The sequence below is a fragment of the Moschus berezovskii genome, chromosome 19 (assembly GCF_049115385.1).
Source record: "Moschus berezovskii isolate FMDL1 chromosome 19, NW_MosBer_1.0, whole genome shotgun sequence".
Taxonomy (NCBI): Eukaryota; Metazoa; Chordata; class Mammalia; order Artiodactyla; family Moschidae; genus Moschus; species Moschus berezovskii.
In genome coordinates, this window is record NC_142478.1 from 15,364,499 (window position 1) to 15,381,699 (window position 17,201).

General features: G+C 46.0%; 1 protein-coding gene across 5 annotated transcripts in view; it reads left to right on the plus strand.

The window, feature by feature from the left end:
* Positions 1 to 16,143, plus strand: part of ZNF827 (zinc finger protein 827) — a 193,529-nt gene extending 177,386 nt beyond the window's left edge. Inside the window, exons 12-15 of one of the 5 annotated variants that reach the window (XM_055405491.2) lie at positions 5,220 to 5,411; positions 5,773 to 5,950; positions 7,947 to 7,979; positions 9,449 to 9,584. In XM_055405491.2, coding sequence (XP_055261466.2) covers positions 5,220 to 5,411; positions 5,773 to 5,950; positions 7,947 to 7,962 — 386 coding nt within the window. In that variant the 3' untranslated portion in view covers positions 7,963 to 7,979; positions 9,449 to 9,584. Of the gene's footprint in view, positions 1 to 5,219; positions 5,412 to 5,772; positions 5,964 to 7,946; positions 7,980 to 9,448 lie in introns of all 5 variants that reach the window. The other 4 variants (XM_088827996.1, XM_088827997.1, XM_055405489.2 and 1 more) reach the window with 4 other exon arrangements.
* Positions 16,144 to 17,201: the final 1,058 nt, after the last annotated feature.

Sequence of the window (17,201 nt, forward strand, 5' to 3'; positions counted from 1 at the left end):
GAAAATTCATGTAAACTGGTTAGAAACACCTAAAGTCTCCAGTTGAAGAATTCACAAAGGACACGAACAGTCAACTCACAATAAAAGAAATAAAAACTGATCACTTAACGTCAGGAAAAGTATTCAACCTTGCTAGCAGGCAAACCAAAACTCAGAAGTGGCTTCTGTTTCACCTGTTAAGTCAGGAGCATATCTTATTACGTTCTCCACTGTTGCCAGAAGCTGCTGATCCTCCTGTGACCATGGCCTTGCAAAGTGGCAGAACTTTTGAAAACTAATTGGTATATACCAAGAGCCTTGAAAATGTAATGTACTATGACCCAGTAATCTCACTTCTGGGAATTTATCTGTAGGAAAAATAAAAACAGCCAGTAGAATATTAATTTTAATTTAAAATTTAATTTTAAGGAAATATTTTAGGAGAGTAGGATAAGTTTAAGGCTTCCCAGGTGGCACTAATGGTAAAAAATCCACCTAGCAGTGCAGGAGACCTAACAGATGTGGGTTTAATGCCTGGGTCAGGAAGATACCCTGGAGGAGGAAATGGCAGCCCACTCCAGGATTCTTGCCTGGAGAATTCCACGGACAGAGGAGCCTGGTAGACTATGAGCAATAGGGTTGCAAAGAGGCGGCCATGACTGAAGCAACTTAGCATGTTCGTACATGCGTGCAGAATAAGTTTACTCCGTGGGTATAACACTCTCTCTTAAAACCATTAATTCATAATTATTTTTATAAATTTTTTGAGAGCCAGCTGTATGTCAGGTATATACAAGAGCATGGGAAAATACAAAAAGTTATTAATATTATTATATTTTATAAATATCGTATGTTATATTTTATAATACAATAATTTAGTCTTCAACAAAGCTTACCATGAGCCAGGCATTGTTCTTGGCGCTTTGCATATAAAAACTCACTTGAGTCCCACAACAAATGTATGAGATACTGATATTATTCCCATTTCTTAGATGAGATCATTGAAGCACAAAGTTCAATACCTTGTCCCAGGTCATACAGCTCCTGAGTGGCACAGATGGCATTCAAACTCAGGTATTCTGGATCTTAAGTCCTTATTCTTAACCACTATGCAATTAATGGCAACAAGTTTTAAAATTGAGATGTTTCCTTTTTAAAAAATAAAAACACCAGAAATGTAATGGTATTTGTGTTGAGGCAGAAAGAGGGTTGGTATTTTTTTCTGGGCTCAGTTGCTCAATTTTTGTCATTTTAAGTTGCAAAATATTTAGGTTTATAAAGTTCTCTTCAGTTGGCCATCCTAGAGTTTGAGGGTGCATTACCTGTGCACAGGTGTCCTTCATCAGAAATCTTTGCGATGCTGAAGATCAGTGACTGGGATCATAGTGAGCCTTGGATTGGGCTGACGAGGGCACCCTGGCTCACATCCCGCAGATACAGTGAAGGGGGCTGTGGGCTGAGGGGAAAGGAAGCTGTGCAGACAGTGGATTACACAGTGAGTGGGCTGGGCTTGTTTCTCCATGCTGCAGCCCAGAGGATTTGCCACGGCTCCTATATAGTTGGCTTCCCTGGCTGCTCAGTCCATAAAGAATCTGCCTGCAATGCAGGAGGCCTGGGTTTGGTCCCTGGGTTAGGAAGGTCACCTGGAGAAGGAAATGGTGACTCACTCTAGTATTCTTGCCTGGAGAATCCGCGTTTCTTAATTTTGGTAGATCTCTCCAGTGCCATAAGCCTGAGGGTACTTGGAGCTATTCTTAAAGATGGTAATTAAAATTATCTGTTTTTATTTATTTAATACACACTGTGCAGCTTACAGGATCTTAGTTCCCGAACCAGAAATCGAACCTGTGTCCCCTGCAGTGGAAGGGCAAAATCTTAGCCCTGGACCACCAGCAAAGTCCCCAAAATTATCTGTTTTAATTCTAAAAGCTAGTTTAATCATGCACAATATTCTGTTGGTAAGACCAGTCTCAGAGGATGGATTTGGTGAGGCAATGCCGGGGACTCAGGGCCCCCACTGAAAATACTCTGTTTGTCTACAAAATGTGACTGAACTGGTTCAATATTTAGATAAGAGACTGGCAATCATGGTGCTGGCTTTCCGGGTACCAAGGGAGGGATGTGGCTTAAAGGCAAGTTCCATCCCTCCACGTGGGTCAGTAAGTGAGGTCACCTCCCGTCTGTCCAGAAACCAAGTTCATTTCTGCTAAGGAGCAAGAGTTTTTAAATTGTCAACTGAAGTAAGAGCTGGGCGCTCTAGCCGTAAGTACAGCTCTTCAGACAGAAACATTGAAAACATTGTAAACTGGTAAATATTTTTCCTTCCTCTTTTTACACACGTGTTTTAATTGGACAAGTAATTCATGGTCACTCCGGAAAAATGTTGAAAGCCAAATTTAAAAAAAAAACAAGCATAAAGCTGGTCATTTGATATACTAGCTGTAACCACCATTACGGCTTTGTTTACTTCTGGACTTTTTATGCCTATATACAAAATATCACTTATTTTTTTAATCTCCTAATAAAGTTTGTTTCTAAGAGTTTGCAATCACCAAATTACTTAATTGGCTGATTTGAAAGGAACTGAAGCACAGTCTCCTTATAGTTGCAACCCTAAACTAACCTAAGACTATGAGGTCGCATTGAATTGGCTTGGGGACAATTGACATCTAAATATTGAGTCTCTTGAACATGAACAATGCATCAATCACAGTTATTTGGGGTTTATGATGTTCATTTTTATGTATTACAGTTTACCCTCAAGTGCTGTTATACCACTTCCTTTAGTATAAGAACCTCACAATAATTTCTCCTCTCCCAGGCTTCATGTCATTGTCATCATATATTTACCTGTTATAAATGCTACAGTATTTTTGAACAAAATTACTTTTCTTATATTGTAAAGAGATGTTAAATAGTCAGAAAAGTTTCTCTGTCTACTCATGCAGTTATCATTTCCAGGGTTCTTCATTCTTTTTGTGTAGATCCATTTTTTTTTAATTTGGTGTCATTTTCCTACTGCCTGAAGAATTTCTTTTTACCATTTCTTACAGTTTGGGTCTGTGGTGATGATTTCTTTCAGCCTTTTCTTCATGTTTTTTTTTTTTTTTTCGCTGCACCACACAGTATGTGGGATCTTTAGTTCCCTAACCAAGAATCTTAACTGCTGGAGCACCAGGGAAGTCCCTTTTGCCTCCATGTTTGGGATGTATTCTCACTGGGTATGAAGTCTCAGGCTGACAGCTGTTTCTTTCAGTACTTTAAAGCGGTCACTTCATTGCTTCTCCCTTGCATTGCTTCCCGTGAGAAATCTGCCATCATACTTACTTTTGTTCCTCTGCACGTAATGTAGCTTTTTTTCTCTAGCTGCTTTTAGGATTTTTTTCTTTATCACTCATTTAGAGCTATTTGATTATGATGTCTCTTGGTATGGATTTCTTTATCTTTCTTATGCTTAGAGTTCATTAGGTTTCTTGGATCTGTAGATTTATGGTTTTTCCTCAAATTTGGAAAAATTTTTGTCTTTTCAGATATTTTTTCTGCCCTCCCCACCCTGTTAGGAACTTCAGTTGAACTTATATGAAGCTAACAGCAGGCATCCCACAGCTCACTGATGCTCTTTTCATGTTTCTGATTCTTTTTCCTCTCTGTTTCATTTCAGATCATTTCTATTGCGATTATCTTCAAGTTCACTGATCTTTTCTTCTGCCATGTCTAAGTCACTAATAATCCCACCCAGTCTGTTTTTCATCTCAGACACTATGATTTTCATCTCTCGGAATTTGGATTGGGTCTTTTTTATATCATTTCTATCTCCGCTTAACTTTCTGAACATATAGAATACAGTTACAATAAGTGTTCTTATGTCATTTTCTGTAAATTCTAACAGCTTTGTCAGTTCCTGGTAAATTTGATAGGTCAATTATTATTTCTGTTTGGGAGTAGAGTTTTCTAGTTTCCTGGCATGCCTGATCATCTTTGTTTGATGTGAGACATTGTGATGCTTACCTTGTTGGGTGCTGTATACTTTATATTCCTATAAATACTCTTGACTTTTGTCTTAGGCATTATTTGGCAACTTTGATCTTTTGAGGGTCTTGCTTTTATGTTTTGTCAGGCAGGTCTGGAGCAGTGCTCCATCTGAGAGGCTAATCATTACCCACTAGTAAATGTTTTTCTACTCAGTGCCTTGGGAATTATGAGCTTTTCTAATTTGGCTGGTGAAAACAGACACTGTTCTTTAAGCCTTTCAGATGCCTTTTTCCCCTTTAACTTTGGATGGTTTCCTCACACACGTGCTGTGATCCCGACTCTTCTCCTCGGGAGGCCATCTGCAGGTCTCTGGGTTCTTCTCCTGTGCCTCTCTTTCTTCTCTGGTGCTTTGTCCTGCAAAGTCCGGGCATGTTAATCTCCTCAAGAGCCTCAGCTCTCTCTCCGCAGTTCAGTGAGTCTGCCAGGGGGTTCCCCACCCCTGCATCGCAGCCTGGATGATGAAGTCTCTCAAGGCGGGAAGCAGGGCAGTCCTAGGGCCTCCTTCTTGTCTTCCCTTTCTCGCAGGGGTCGCGCCTCTTCACTGCCTCACGTCCAGTGTTGTGAAGATTATTGTTTGATAGATTTTGTCTGTGTTTTTTTCATTGTTTCGGTAGCAGTGGTCAATCCAGTCTCTGACACTCTGTCTTGAAGAGAAGCCGAAGTCTCCTGATGCTTGATTTTCTTGGCCTCTTGATTTGTTTACCCATGGCTTTGAGGGAGAGCCCAGTGCCCTGATCAAGCACATAGACACTAGAATCAGACCAAGCGACGCTCTGGTCCACCACTTCCTAGCCGCGCAACTGAGGCCACATTAATCTGGCTGTGCCTCCCTTCCCTTGTCTATAAAGTGGGGATGATAATAGTCACGGCTCATTGGATTTTTGAGAGGTTAAAAGGAGATCATGCATGTAAAGCACGACACAGTTCCTAGAACTTGGTAACACGTTCATCTTAGCTATAATTTAAACTATTATAAGACCCCAATAAACACTTGCAAATTGAATATCTACTCTTGGCCCAAGAACCATACGTGTTATCACCATAGGTGACCAGGACCTGGGACCCCGCACTGGCAAAGCAGGAAACCTCAGTGTGTGCTCCCTGAATGAAGGTGTGGCCATGAGGCCCCAACTCTCCCACCCATAATTGCTATTATTCTAGGGTTTTCATCTAAATAACAGACCTGGTTTGTTTTTTTAATTTTTCAGGGGAAGACAGGAAGACCCCCAGTGAATCAAATAGCCCCTCTTCCTCGTCCCTCTCAGCTCTGAGTGATTCAGCCAACAGCAAGGACGATTCGGACAGCTCTCAGAAGAACAAGAGTGGAAATAACCTGTTGGTCATCTCCGTCATGCCTGGGAGCCAGCCCTCCCTGACTAGTGAGGAAAAGCCAGAGAAAGGTAAGGGAGGAGGTGGGCTGGTTGACTCAGTCCTATCCACTCTGCAGGGATGACCCAGTCTTGAGGTAAAGCCCTGGAGAGGAGTGATGTTGGGAAACAGATATTAGGCATGGCCTCTAAAATTTGCATATGGTTTTTGACTTGGTTTGCATTGGTGTATGAAATGGAATGAAAGGATGGGGAGTGTGACATTGATGCCAGAATTGTGTCTTTAACTCATTTTAGCTCAGAGACGCAGGGAGCGGTGCCTGGAATCGTGTAGCTGGAGGGAAAGAGAAGGAGGAGGGTGGTCTCCGTCCAACCCCCGCCCTCCCCTGCCCTCTGCCCCCTGCACCCGTACACCCAGCCTCGGTCCTTGCAGGGTTCGAATGCGTTTTTTGCAACTTTGTCTGCAAGACGAAGAACATGTTTGAGCGCCACCTGCAGATCCACCTCATCACCCGGATGTTTGAGTGCGATGTGTGCCACAAGTTCATGAAGACCCCCGAACAGCTGCTGGAGCATAAGAAATGCCACACTGTCCCCACCGGTGGGCTCAAGTAAGGAAAGCAAGTACAGAACCTTTTACTGTGTTGTTTTATTAAACACCCTGCCTCCATCCCTGCCCCGTCCCCTCCCCTGAAGGTTTTTGGGGTCATGGAGAGGGGGAGCTTGGCCTGGGCGGGGGCATTAGTCAGGTACACCTCTGCTGCCTTTAGCTGGATAGGAATTAGACCTGTCCCCCAGGGGGTCAGCAGAGGTCAGCACAAGACTCCCATTTCCCAAGATGGTCAACTCACTGAAGCAGCCCAACGTGGGCATGCAAGAGCAGACTCAGCCTACACCACTTGAGTTCCGTTCAGACTTGATTGTAAGGGACTTAGGGGTTATAATGTGTCCGCACGTGCAAATCATTACCCTGTCACTGCACTTCACCATCTCTTATTTTTTAGATGATTTGCCACAAGTCTTTTAAATAAACACTACAACTACCCCAAACACACCCGCCTCCAGATATCGGATACTTGCCAGTGTGAACAGGCAAGAGGAAACACTTTTCATGCAGAGATCACATGCCTCGTGTCTTCCTGCAAACATGCCTTACGCCTTTCTAGGAGCTGGAATTGGGATCTCGCTGGTGTCACCTTCATGAGATCTGACACCTCTGATCACATGTTCTTCACAGATCCCCAAAGACCTAGACAATGAGCATCATCATTAACCAATATTTGCAACAAGCCCTGTGGTCAAAAGAGAGACCCATCCGTTATTATCAAAACACGCTGTGTGTCTGGCTTGATAATAGGTGCTAAAGGGCAAACAAGGAATAAAACATAATTCCACCCTAGGGAAATGTACGTCCGAGCTCTACCGGAGTTTAATCTTCCTGATGCTTCTGAAATCAGAGGCCCCGTTCACGAGACACTTGCGTTCTAGGGAAGAGAAAGAAGCATCTGTCACTGGGCACAGAAAGACACACCATTTTCAAAGCATAATTATTCATGTTTAGCTGAACTGATGGTGTAAGTAAAAGAATGAAAAATGACATTTTACTTAACACAGGAACAAGAACACCTTTTGTTTTTAAAAACATGTTTATCTTTGAAACTCACAGCTTGCCGAGAGAAGTGGCATGACTCTCCTGAATGGGCAAGGGGTGGAGCCACCCAGCAGGAGCTCGGGAGTCAAGTGTGGGGGGCAATGCAGGGTGGAGTCCCTTGGCTCCTGCCCGGTCAGGGGAACCCTCCTCAAACACTCCCCCAGACAGAGGAAGTGGCGCCCACTGTCAGATCCCATTTTGGTTCACTCTTGGGGCTGATTAGGTGGGGTGGGGGGAGGGTAGGAGGAAGGGTTGTGGGGCGATGATCATTCAAGACTCCGTAAGTGGGAAATGCCTAGCACGTGCTTATTTGGGAATTTGATTTGGTTTATTCCCGCTGCCCCCCTCTAAACATTAGCGTACTCTTACGTATTTTTTAAAAAGCCATGTATTCCTTGGTTGGTTTAGTGCTCACTGCCCTTCCTAGAAGCCCAGTCACGCCCGTTACCTGCGGCCCCAGCCAGTTGTGGCTTTGCCAGTTAGAACCCCCTTTCTTCGGGGACCTAAGAAGTTCCCGAGCCTCTGACCCACTGGCGAGGACGCCAAGTGAACCCTGATGCTTTTGCAGGTGTAGACACTTCCTATGCAGTGCTAACGGTCCCCTATGTAATAGTTTATGTTCTAGGCTGACCAAGTAGAAGAATACTTTGACAAAATTGCTAATGCCTTCTGGCTATACAGTGAGTCTTTTTTGTTTTTGTTTTGTTTTCCCTTTGCCGTCTCAGAGAAGTAATTTGTCAGAGTGTCTTTACGATAAATAACGGGAACATAGAAAACCCTTTCCCTCTGCCTGAGCAGCGAAAGAAAGATTGAGCTGTGGGTCACAGAAACGTCCTTAACGTGAAACAGACTGCTGATGTCTAAATTGCTTTTCTGTGATGGGACTGCTTGTACTCTATATCCTGTTCATAATGCAGATCAAATAAGATTATACTATTATTTTTCTTTTGCCGTAGCTCAGGACAGTGGTGAGTTTCAGACTCCTCTAGGTAAGGCCCAGCTTGGCGTAGGGGTTGTGTGTGCACTGACCTGGGAATGGGCTTATAGTTCTCTCGCGTGCACTCTTCTGTGAGCTGAGGTTCCGAGGCTAACGGCGGGCTTGGCGCTGAGGAGCAGTGCACGGCCACTGGGTGTGTTGGGCTCTGCTGAAATCCTCTCCAAACCCTCCGAGGACAGGTCACTCCCGGGCCCTGCCCTTGCAGGTGCCAGTCCAGAGCCGAGGCCGCCACTTTTGCATTTGCATCCTTTTGGTAAAGAGAGCATACACGCTACAGCCATAATATCAACCACCGACTCGGGCCCGGCAGCTTCTACAGAGCGAAGCTCAGCAACATCTGTGAACCTACCCCTCCCTTGCCCTCCTTGCCCCTCTGGACATCCAGGGGGCCCGGGGGCAGCGTAGCCTCACTGCCTAGGATGGAGAGGCCCAGACTTTGTCCCGGGGCACAGCCTGCCCATCAGGTGACAGAGCTGGGCCTGCAATCGGCCCTGCTAGAATCTGCCTAAATGACTTGTAGAGACCAGTCCAGAAAGGAATCAGTGCCCACTATGGGCTCCTCTACCGAGCATTGCAGAGAATGCAGAAGGAAGGGGAGTCCTGCCCGCTGAGAGCTTATGATCCCTTTGGATGACTCTTATTTCCATGATGTAATGACATTAATCATTAATAATGCATTAATGATGTCTTCAAGTTCCAGATAGCAGCTGCCTCCCTCCCCCAATCCCTCATTCCTAGACAGGCTGGTGGGTGGGTCTTCTCCTGAGCCCCAGTGATGGATCTCACCTCCCTTCCCTGATGGAGACCCAGTGCTGTAGGAGAGACAGGTGTTAGGAGTCCAGATCTCTGTATCTACAGCACACTTGCTCCCACACGCAGACACACACACACACAGGCCTTCTCAATCCTAACCACCCTTTTAATCAGCACGATTCTGACCCCTATGACTCTCTGTTTGCTGGAGGTAGCTCTCCCCTATAAGCTGTTCTTCAAAACTCTGAGCCTTTCTGCGTGTGCTTGGTGTGGTGCATGAAAAGTCGATTCTTTGTGTTGCTCCCATCTAGAGGGGAGGTCTTGAGGGTGAGCCCTCGGCCGTGGTCGGTGGGGGTCGGGGAGGGCTCCGAGGGGCCGGGCGGGGGGTACTGGAGGGGAGAACAGCTTAGCTGAGCGCCCCCCAACCAGGCACTGGCTCTGCTCCCCTTCCTGGGGGCTGGCATCCGCCGGTGCAGCCAGGAGGCCCCCGTCCCCGAGCAGACCAATGGATGGCTCTGTCCGCAGCAGAGCCTCCAAGGGTCCCCAGGAGGCGGCAGGGCCGGGTTGGGCCGGGGGCAGGTCGGGTCTCGGAGCCGGGAGGGCGGCCGAGGGCAGTCTGGCGAGGCGGGGAGCAGCCGGGGAGGGTACCCCCGCAGACCCCGCAGGGCTGACCCGCTCCCGTCCTTGCTTCCCGCCCTTCCCCGGCAGGTGCCCATTCTGCATTTATTCCACCAACCGCCCCGCCGCCATGGAGTGCCACGTGAAGACCCACTACAAGATGGAGTACAAGTGCCGGATCTGCCAGACGGTGAAGGCCAACCAGCTGGAGCTGGAGACGCACACCCGCGCGCATCGCCTGGGCAACCACTACAAGTGCGACCAGTGCGGCTACCTGTCCAAGACCGCCAACAAGCTCATCGAGCACGTGCGCGTGCACACCGGGGAGCGGCCCTTCCACTGTGACCAGTGCAGCTACAGCTGCAAACGCAAGGACAATCTCAACCTGCACAAGAAGCTGAAGCACGCCCCGCGCCAGACCTTCAGCTGCGAAGAGTGCCTGTTCAAGACCACTCACCCCTTCGTCTTCAGCCGCCACGTCAAGAAGCATCAGAGCGCGGACAGCCCCGAGGAGGACAAGAAGGGCCCGGCCCCGGCCTCCCAGGAAGCCGGCGGCCCCGGGGCCCCGCTGCTGGTGGTCGGCAGCGCCCGCCACCTGCTGTCTCCGCTGTCCGTCATGTCCGCCTCCCAGGCCCTGCAGACCGTGGCCCTGTCGGCCGCCCACGGCGGCAGCAGCTCCGAGCCCAACCTGGCACTCAAGGCCATGCCCTTGAACGGCTCCCCTCTGCGCTTTGACAAGTACCGGAACTCGGATTTCGCCCATCTCATTCCCTTGACGATGTTATACCCCAAGAACCAGTTGGATCTCACATTCCACCCTCCCCGACCTCAGACTGCGCCGCCCAGCATCCCCTCGCCCAAACACTCCTTCCTGGCCTATCTGGGACTGAGAGAGAGAGCCGAGACTGTCTGAGGGCAGCCGGGCTCCGTACCAAAAACCAAGGGACAGAGATAAACACAAAAAAGACAAAACCCACGAAACTTAAAACACAACCCCAGCAGGTGTACGTTGCTGCAAAAACCTACAGGCCCGCCGGGTCTGAGCCACGTGTACTGTATATCTTTAGTAAGGAATAGAGGATTGGCTCTGTGTGTATACCTATTGCATTGACCCGAAAGCTGCTTTATCCAATCTTCAGAGAAGTGACCGACTGCACCGTCTACCTTCAGAGGCATGCCTCCCCAGCCACCCACTCCCACTCTCGGCCCTTCTCCTTACTTTGAAAGGAAACCTGTCTTGTTAAACCCTAAAGAGAGTGTCCTTAATAGCAATCAGCACTCGTAAGCTTCCATACCGGTGCATTTTGTTTTCTGTTGGGCGAATGGGGCATGTGAGCGTTTGTGGATTAGGAAAGAGACAGCGTGTGTCGTGTGCCATGACATTTGCACCTTCTTTGTACTGGCTTCTTTCACAGCGATGAGCGTTGTTTGCCCTCCTGGGTGGTTCATGCGCTGCAGTCGCTCCCAGAGCTCCTTCATCACCTCTCCCCTCTCTGTTTTGTGGCTGCAGAGTGGTAGGGACTGGTGCTTACTCGATGGAGGAATGGTAGACAACTCAGTGCTGCCTGCGATTTCTCCAGAGTCCTGGAGATCTTGTGCTCGCATTTCTGGTTATGAAGAGAGCAATCGAGAGCCCCGCCTGGAAGAAATAGCTTACAGCACTGCAGCCAACATCACAAAACTCAAGTGTGTTTTGTGTGTGTGTCCGTACGTGTGCAATGTGTATGGTACACACACACACAGTGCATCATTTTTTAAGGGCAGATTAAATATATATATATATGTGATGTATTAAGTCAGTGGTTACCATTTGTTTGCAGGAAAAGAAAAAAAAATGTATGAGTGAAAATTTTTATGGTTGATAAATCCAGCCAAGGAGATTAAAAGGGGTTTGGATAAATTCTGGGTATAAATGCTCAGACTAAAAAAAAAAAAAATGAAACGGCAGTTTTGCACAGTGCTCTGGTCTTGCACTAGCGTTTGTTTTTCATCTGCAAAAAAAAAAAGTAAAATAAAAGGAAGAAAATGTACCTTTTTTATGGAATGAGTAGACTGTATGTTTGAAACTTTTGTCATAACCTCTGTGACATATAACAACCCAACAAAAAGGTGCTGTTTAGTCCTCCCGTTCAGTTTATGCCCCTGAGACGTTTCCATTGTGTTTGCAAATTGTCTGGCTATAGCGGTGTTCTCCATGTTATTAGTAATTCTGTATTCCATTTTGTTAACGCCTGGTAGATATAACCTGCTAGGAGGATAACTTTATACTTATTTAAAGCTCTTACTTTGTGGTCATTAAAATGGCAACTTATGTGCAGCACTTTATTGCAGCAAGAAGCAGGTGTGGATTGGTTGTACAACCCCTCACTATTCTTAAAAAGTCAGGGGTGAGGTAAAAAGAAAAGAATCTTTGGCTGAACATGTTAATGGCTTGTATTTTTAAAACAACAGAATTTCCAGTATGAAACAGGCTAAAAGAGCAGGAAGAAATGTGCTTTGTATGGTAATGGGAAGTTTGGAATATAAAAGTTTGTGTATTATTTATCTGTTGAAGAACCGGTGTGCAGGAGGAATGCATTCTTACTGCATTGCTGTTTTCCATCATGTGCTACCCTTGAGGTGGGATTTTTTTTTTTCCCATCTGTTTCATCCAGAGGGAAATAAAAGCATCCCGAATTTTCTTCCTCTGGTCAGTTTGCTTCTCCAAAAGCTCCCCCTTGTACAGTTCTACAGGAAGCCGGAAGTCTGTACCTTCTGTCCACGCCATGGTCCTCCCCATACCCACCCGTCCTCCCCCAGACCTGGCAGGTGTGCTCCGCTTCCCGTGCCAGTCATCCAGCCCTGGCAAGCCTGTTTACACTAAGGAGTTGTCCCGGGGGTCGGGCAGGGAGGCTGAGCCAGCGAGGGTGGGAAGCTGCCGCACCCTGGGTCATTCTCCAGCAGAGACGCCTGTTCTTGGCCACATTTGAGATGTCCTTCAGCGTCACCCCGTCAATGTTTCAGTCAAAGGCACTATAGACAGGCATGGAAACACACTCCAAGAATACTGGGCTTATGGGTGGGTGGGTGTTTTTTTCAAGTCACGTCTTTACCCCCATGTGATGGAGAATGTGCCACTTGGCTAACCACAAGCTTTTCACAATTACAAGTTCAGTGATAGCAGGAAGGAGGGCCACGGGGAACCCACAGAGGCTGGCAGGAGGGCGAGCCCCACATGAGCAACGGCAGGTTAAAAACCTGAAGAGTGGCCCTGATAGGACTGCAGATTTTACAGCGTGCCACTTGTGCAATACGAGGTCCTAGGGTAAAACTTTCAAGATCAAGAGGGGTGTTGGAAGGAGATGGTTACCGCTCAGATGTGTTCCACTGAACTTGTATTTGAATGACTTAGTGATGCTTAATGTAATTGGGCAACTTTTTTAGCACTTTGGAAAGAGTCATCAATCTTTCTGGTAAATTATAAAAGTTTTCTGAGTGAGAAAAGGTGTGTTTGGAGTTTGTTTGACTTTTTATATTATTATTATTGTTATTAATAAAGAAAAATCTACAGCATTTTTCAGATTCCACTGAGGTAATACATACCCCTAAATTTGGTTTGCAGTTTGATACTCAGGGAAGGATGTATTCCATAGATATCCTTTCCGTGTAAAACACTAACGTCTTTGAGATAGTCACCTGCCAACTAACTTTGATTCTGTTTTCACTATGCATTCTTCAATGAAAGCTAGCTTATTTTTCCATATAGTGATACAGTTAGAATTCTCTGCACTTTCTTCTCTCCTTTTTTTAACTCCTCGTATTATGTTCAGATGATCATACTGTCAAGGTTTATGTACATTACTGAAAATTTGTATTGTATAAAGCTTTTTGCATTACAAGGCTGTACAGGGTCATTTTGACAGTAACTGGTATATTCCTTTGCATCTTATGTTGCATTGCCAATTTCTAGTGTATCCAGTTTGGAAGTATAATATACTCTAATTAAAAAAAAAAGGTTGGCTATACTCTTGTTTCTTTTTCTTTCTTGGATGCCATTCTTGGCTACTTGTTAATCTGAGTTTTGTCTTGCTGTGTTCTGATATTTGAATTTCAGTGTGTTTTAGGTAAGTTTAGTCTCCAAGTCATGTCTGACTTGTGACCCCATGGACTGTAGCCCACCAGGCTCCTCTGTCCATGAATTCTCCAGGCAAGAATACTGGAGTGGGTTTCCATTCCTTTCTTGAGGGGATCTTCCCAACCCAGGGATTGAACTTGGATCTCCTGTACTGCAGGCAGATTCTTTACTGTCTGAGCCACCAGGGAAGCCCTAGGAAATGTTCACTACTAGTTACAACTATTGCAAAGTGTAAGTTTTGAACAGCCATGGTTCTAATGCAAACTGCTATTATGTAAATCATTCAAGGCCATTAGTATTAAGACCATCTCATCCATCAGTACAGCTGCAAGCTGGCTCCTTCCAGAAAATACTTAGTGACACTGGAAATGTACACCAGCCTTACCCTCTCCTGCTTAACAGCATTTTATTGACCCCATAGCCAAAGAGGGGCCTACAGATGAGTAATTCTATTTGTCTTAATGACGTCTAGCAACTATAAGAACTGTCATAAGTGGTACGTTTTATAAGCTAAATAATAATCTATCCAAATGCGAGTACTAGTTCCTCATTAAGCAGAGACATTACTTTGCCAACAAAGGTCCATCTAGTCAAAGCTATGGTTTTTCCTGTGGTCATGTATGGATGTGAGAGTTGGACTGTGAAGAAAGCTGATCGCCGAAGAATTAATGCTTTTGAACTGTGGTGTTGGAGAAGACTCTTGAGAGTCCCTTGGACTGCAAGGAGATCCAACCAGTCCATTCTAAAGGAGATCAGTCCTGGGTGTTCATTGGAAAGACAGATGCTAAAGCTGAAACTGCAATACTTTGGCCACCTCATGCGACGAGTTGACTCACTGGAAAAGACTCTGATGCTGGGAAAGGTTGGGGGCGGGAGGAGAAGGGGACGACGGAGAATGAGATGGCTGGATGGCATCACCGACTCTGTGGACATGAGTTTGAGTGAACTCCGGAAGTTGGTGATGGACAGGGAGGCCTGGTGTGCTGTGATTCATGGGGTCGCGGAGAGTCGGACATGACTGAGCGAATGAACTGAACTGAACTGAAGTGAACTGGAGAAAGAGATTGAGCCCAAAAGAGAGCAAGCGAGAGTGACATCAGCGAGCAGACACACTGATAAATGCAAACGATTTTTTAAAACACCATTTTAAAGTTCTGTTAGAACTTCCTCATGAATCGGTGATGGCTGATGAAAAATACAAGGCAGCAGAAGAGAATCTTTTGCTGGTTCACAACTTGCTCATTAATATCCTTTACTTGCAAGAAATTACAAACTGCTTCACTTTAACATTGAAAAGATGAAATTTACTTTTTGGAAAATGAGATAATGTAGAAGCCACTTTGAAAATGGCCAATCCAGACACTATAGTCCTCCATCATGTTTTCATCCAGTAACTGTCTTACGAGACTCAATAATCTCTCCCTTGATTCAAATACTTAGTTGTGTTAGGGGATGGTTGGTGTTTACTGAAAACATTAAAATAACTCAGACTTCTTTGCTTTTTGCTAACACCTCTGGCAGACATGACATCTCATTTTGTGTTTTTTTTCCCTTAGATTTCACATCTACCTCACATTTTCCGTTTGGTTGAGAAAAGCCAGAAATAGAAAGAAAATAATCATCAGTTTGGTAATTGTTTCCCCTGCTAATGAGCTTTCAGTAATGCTGAGAAGTGGATGGGATGCGAGCCATCCAGGACAGGACAGGCCTCATCCTCTTCCACCCTGATTTGCTCAGGTTGATGCTCAGGAGCCCCGGCACCTCCACCCAGCGATGCGGCCCTTGTTAGAATTTCATCCAAGATCATACAGCCTGTTAACCACCGTCATGTTTTCTATAGTGTGTCTACAGCTGACTGGCCCCATATGGTGGGCACCAGAGACTGCCCTTGACCATTTCATAGAGCCATAGAGCGGGTCATGGCAACAAGGAGATGTCAAGGCTCGACGACCACTGGTACCTCCACACCCACAGTCGGCAGCATCACAGGAGAGCCCCTTGCTGCCAGGGGTCACGTGGGGCTCAGGAAGGGCTTGCAGCGGAAGGCACGTCTCCTTAGTGGCCCAAACGCAGAATCAAATCACTTCGGTGCTTTCAGTCCTTGGGGGTAACTCATACAGAAGGAGAGGGAGCAGTGAAAGGGAGCAGCAGCTGAGGGATTTTATCTGTTTGAAGTGGTTCATAAGCAGCCGGGGGTGCATGCAAAATAAACGTAACTTCATCAGCTTTTTCATTCGTGCATGCCAAGTTGCTTCAGTCATGTCCGATTCTGTGACCCCATGGACTATAGCCCGCCAGGTTCCTCTGTGGGATTTTCCAGGCAAGAATACTGGAGTGGGTTGCCATGCCCTCCCCCAGGGGATCTTCCCCACCCAGGGATGGAAACCGCATCTCCTGCGTTGGCAGGCAGATTCCTTACCAACCAGCACCACCTGAAAAGCCCACTAAGAGAAGGTAAACTGGAATCCTTCCAACAGTGCCTTAAGGCCTGTGAGCAAAAATCACAGGATCAGAGAATACTCTTGGGATTCAGACTGCACTCCAAGGTGTCACCGACCTCAGATGTTCAAGAGACCCCAGGCAACACTCTTACGTATAACGACTCTCAGAAGAATCCCACACAAAATGAGGTTTATTTTTCAAGTAATTACAATTCACTAAGAGCAAATGCCCATAATGCTGGCCCTGGGGTAAATAAAGTGTGGCTCTGTGGACCAAGGGGCCCATTCTTCTCCTGTCCAAGGTGTGAATGGTCTGAGGTTATCCATCAGGGCCTCTTCTTTCTGAGTTAGCTGTTCTCCCATTCATAATTCTTGCCAGCTGGATCTGTAAAACAGGAAAATGTAAACCCTGCTCATATTGGTAGGAGCTGCAAAGGAGAAAGGGAAAGTCAATTGCTATAGTGTCTTGGAATTCCTTTCTGATGGAGTTAAGGTAAGTGTAAATTAATTTGTTTTCAACAGAATTCTAGAACTTGAGCAGAGAATCTATCTCAGTTCAATTATTTTCCCCTACACCAATCCCTAGAGGTGGCCTTCCAGCCTCTTTAGTGAGAAGGTCTGGATGACAGAGAAGGTTTTCCAACCACAAAACACATTTCCGTGGAGTTAGATCACCTGAGTTTGAAGTCTGACTCGGAAGCACCTTATAAAAAGAAAGATTGAACTAGATGGTCTCTAAGATCCCTTCCCACCCTAACAGATAACATGTGTGATGATTCCATGACTCTTGCTGAACAAGCAAAAGTTGGTCTGAAGCAAAAGTGGTCACCAAACAGAACCCTCGCCAGGCAGTTAGAGCAAAAATGGCACCTCAATATTTTCAAGCCACAACAGACTTAAGGGAGAAAACAATGCCTAAAAATATATTTTTTTCCCACTTCAGAATTTGGGAGATCTAAAATGTATGTCTTCTGATTAAACATTAGGCATCATGCTTAGATTGTTTGCAGTCATCTTGAGGGTGGCTTGGGCTTCCCAGGTGGCTCAGATGGTAAAGAATCTGCCTGCCAAGCAGGAGATGCGGGTTCGATCGCGGTGTTGGGATGATCCCTTGAAGAAGGAAATGGCACCCCACTCCAGTATTCTTGCCTGGAAAATCCCAAGGACAGAGGAGCTTGGTGGGCTGCAGTCTGTGGGGTCGCAGAGTCGAACACAACTTAGCAAGTCAACAACAACAACAAAAATGCTTCACCTAACTATGGGTACTTAATCTGCTTCGATGAGTTGG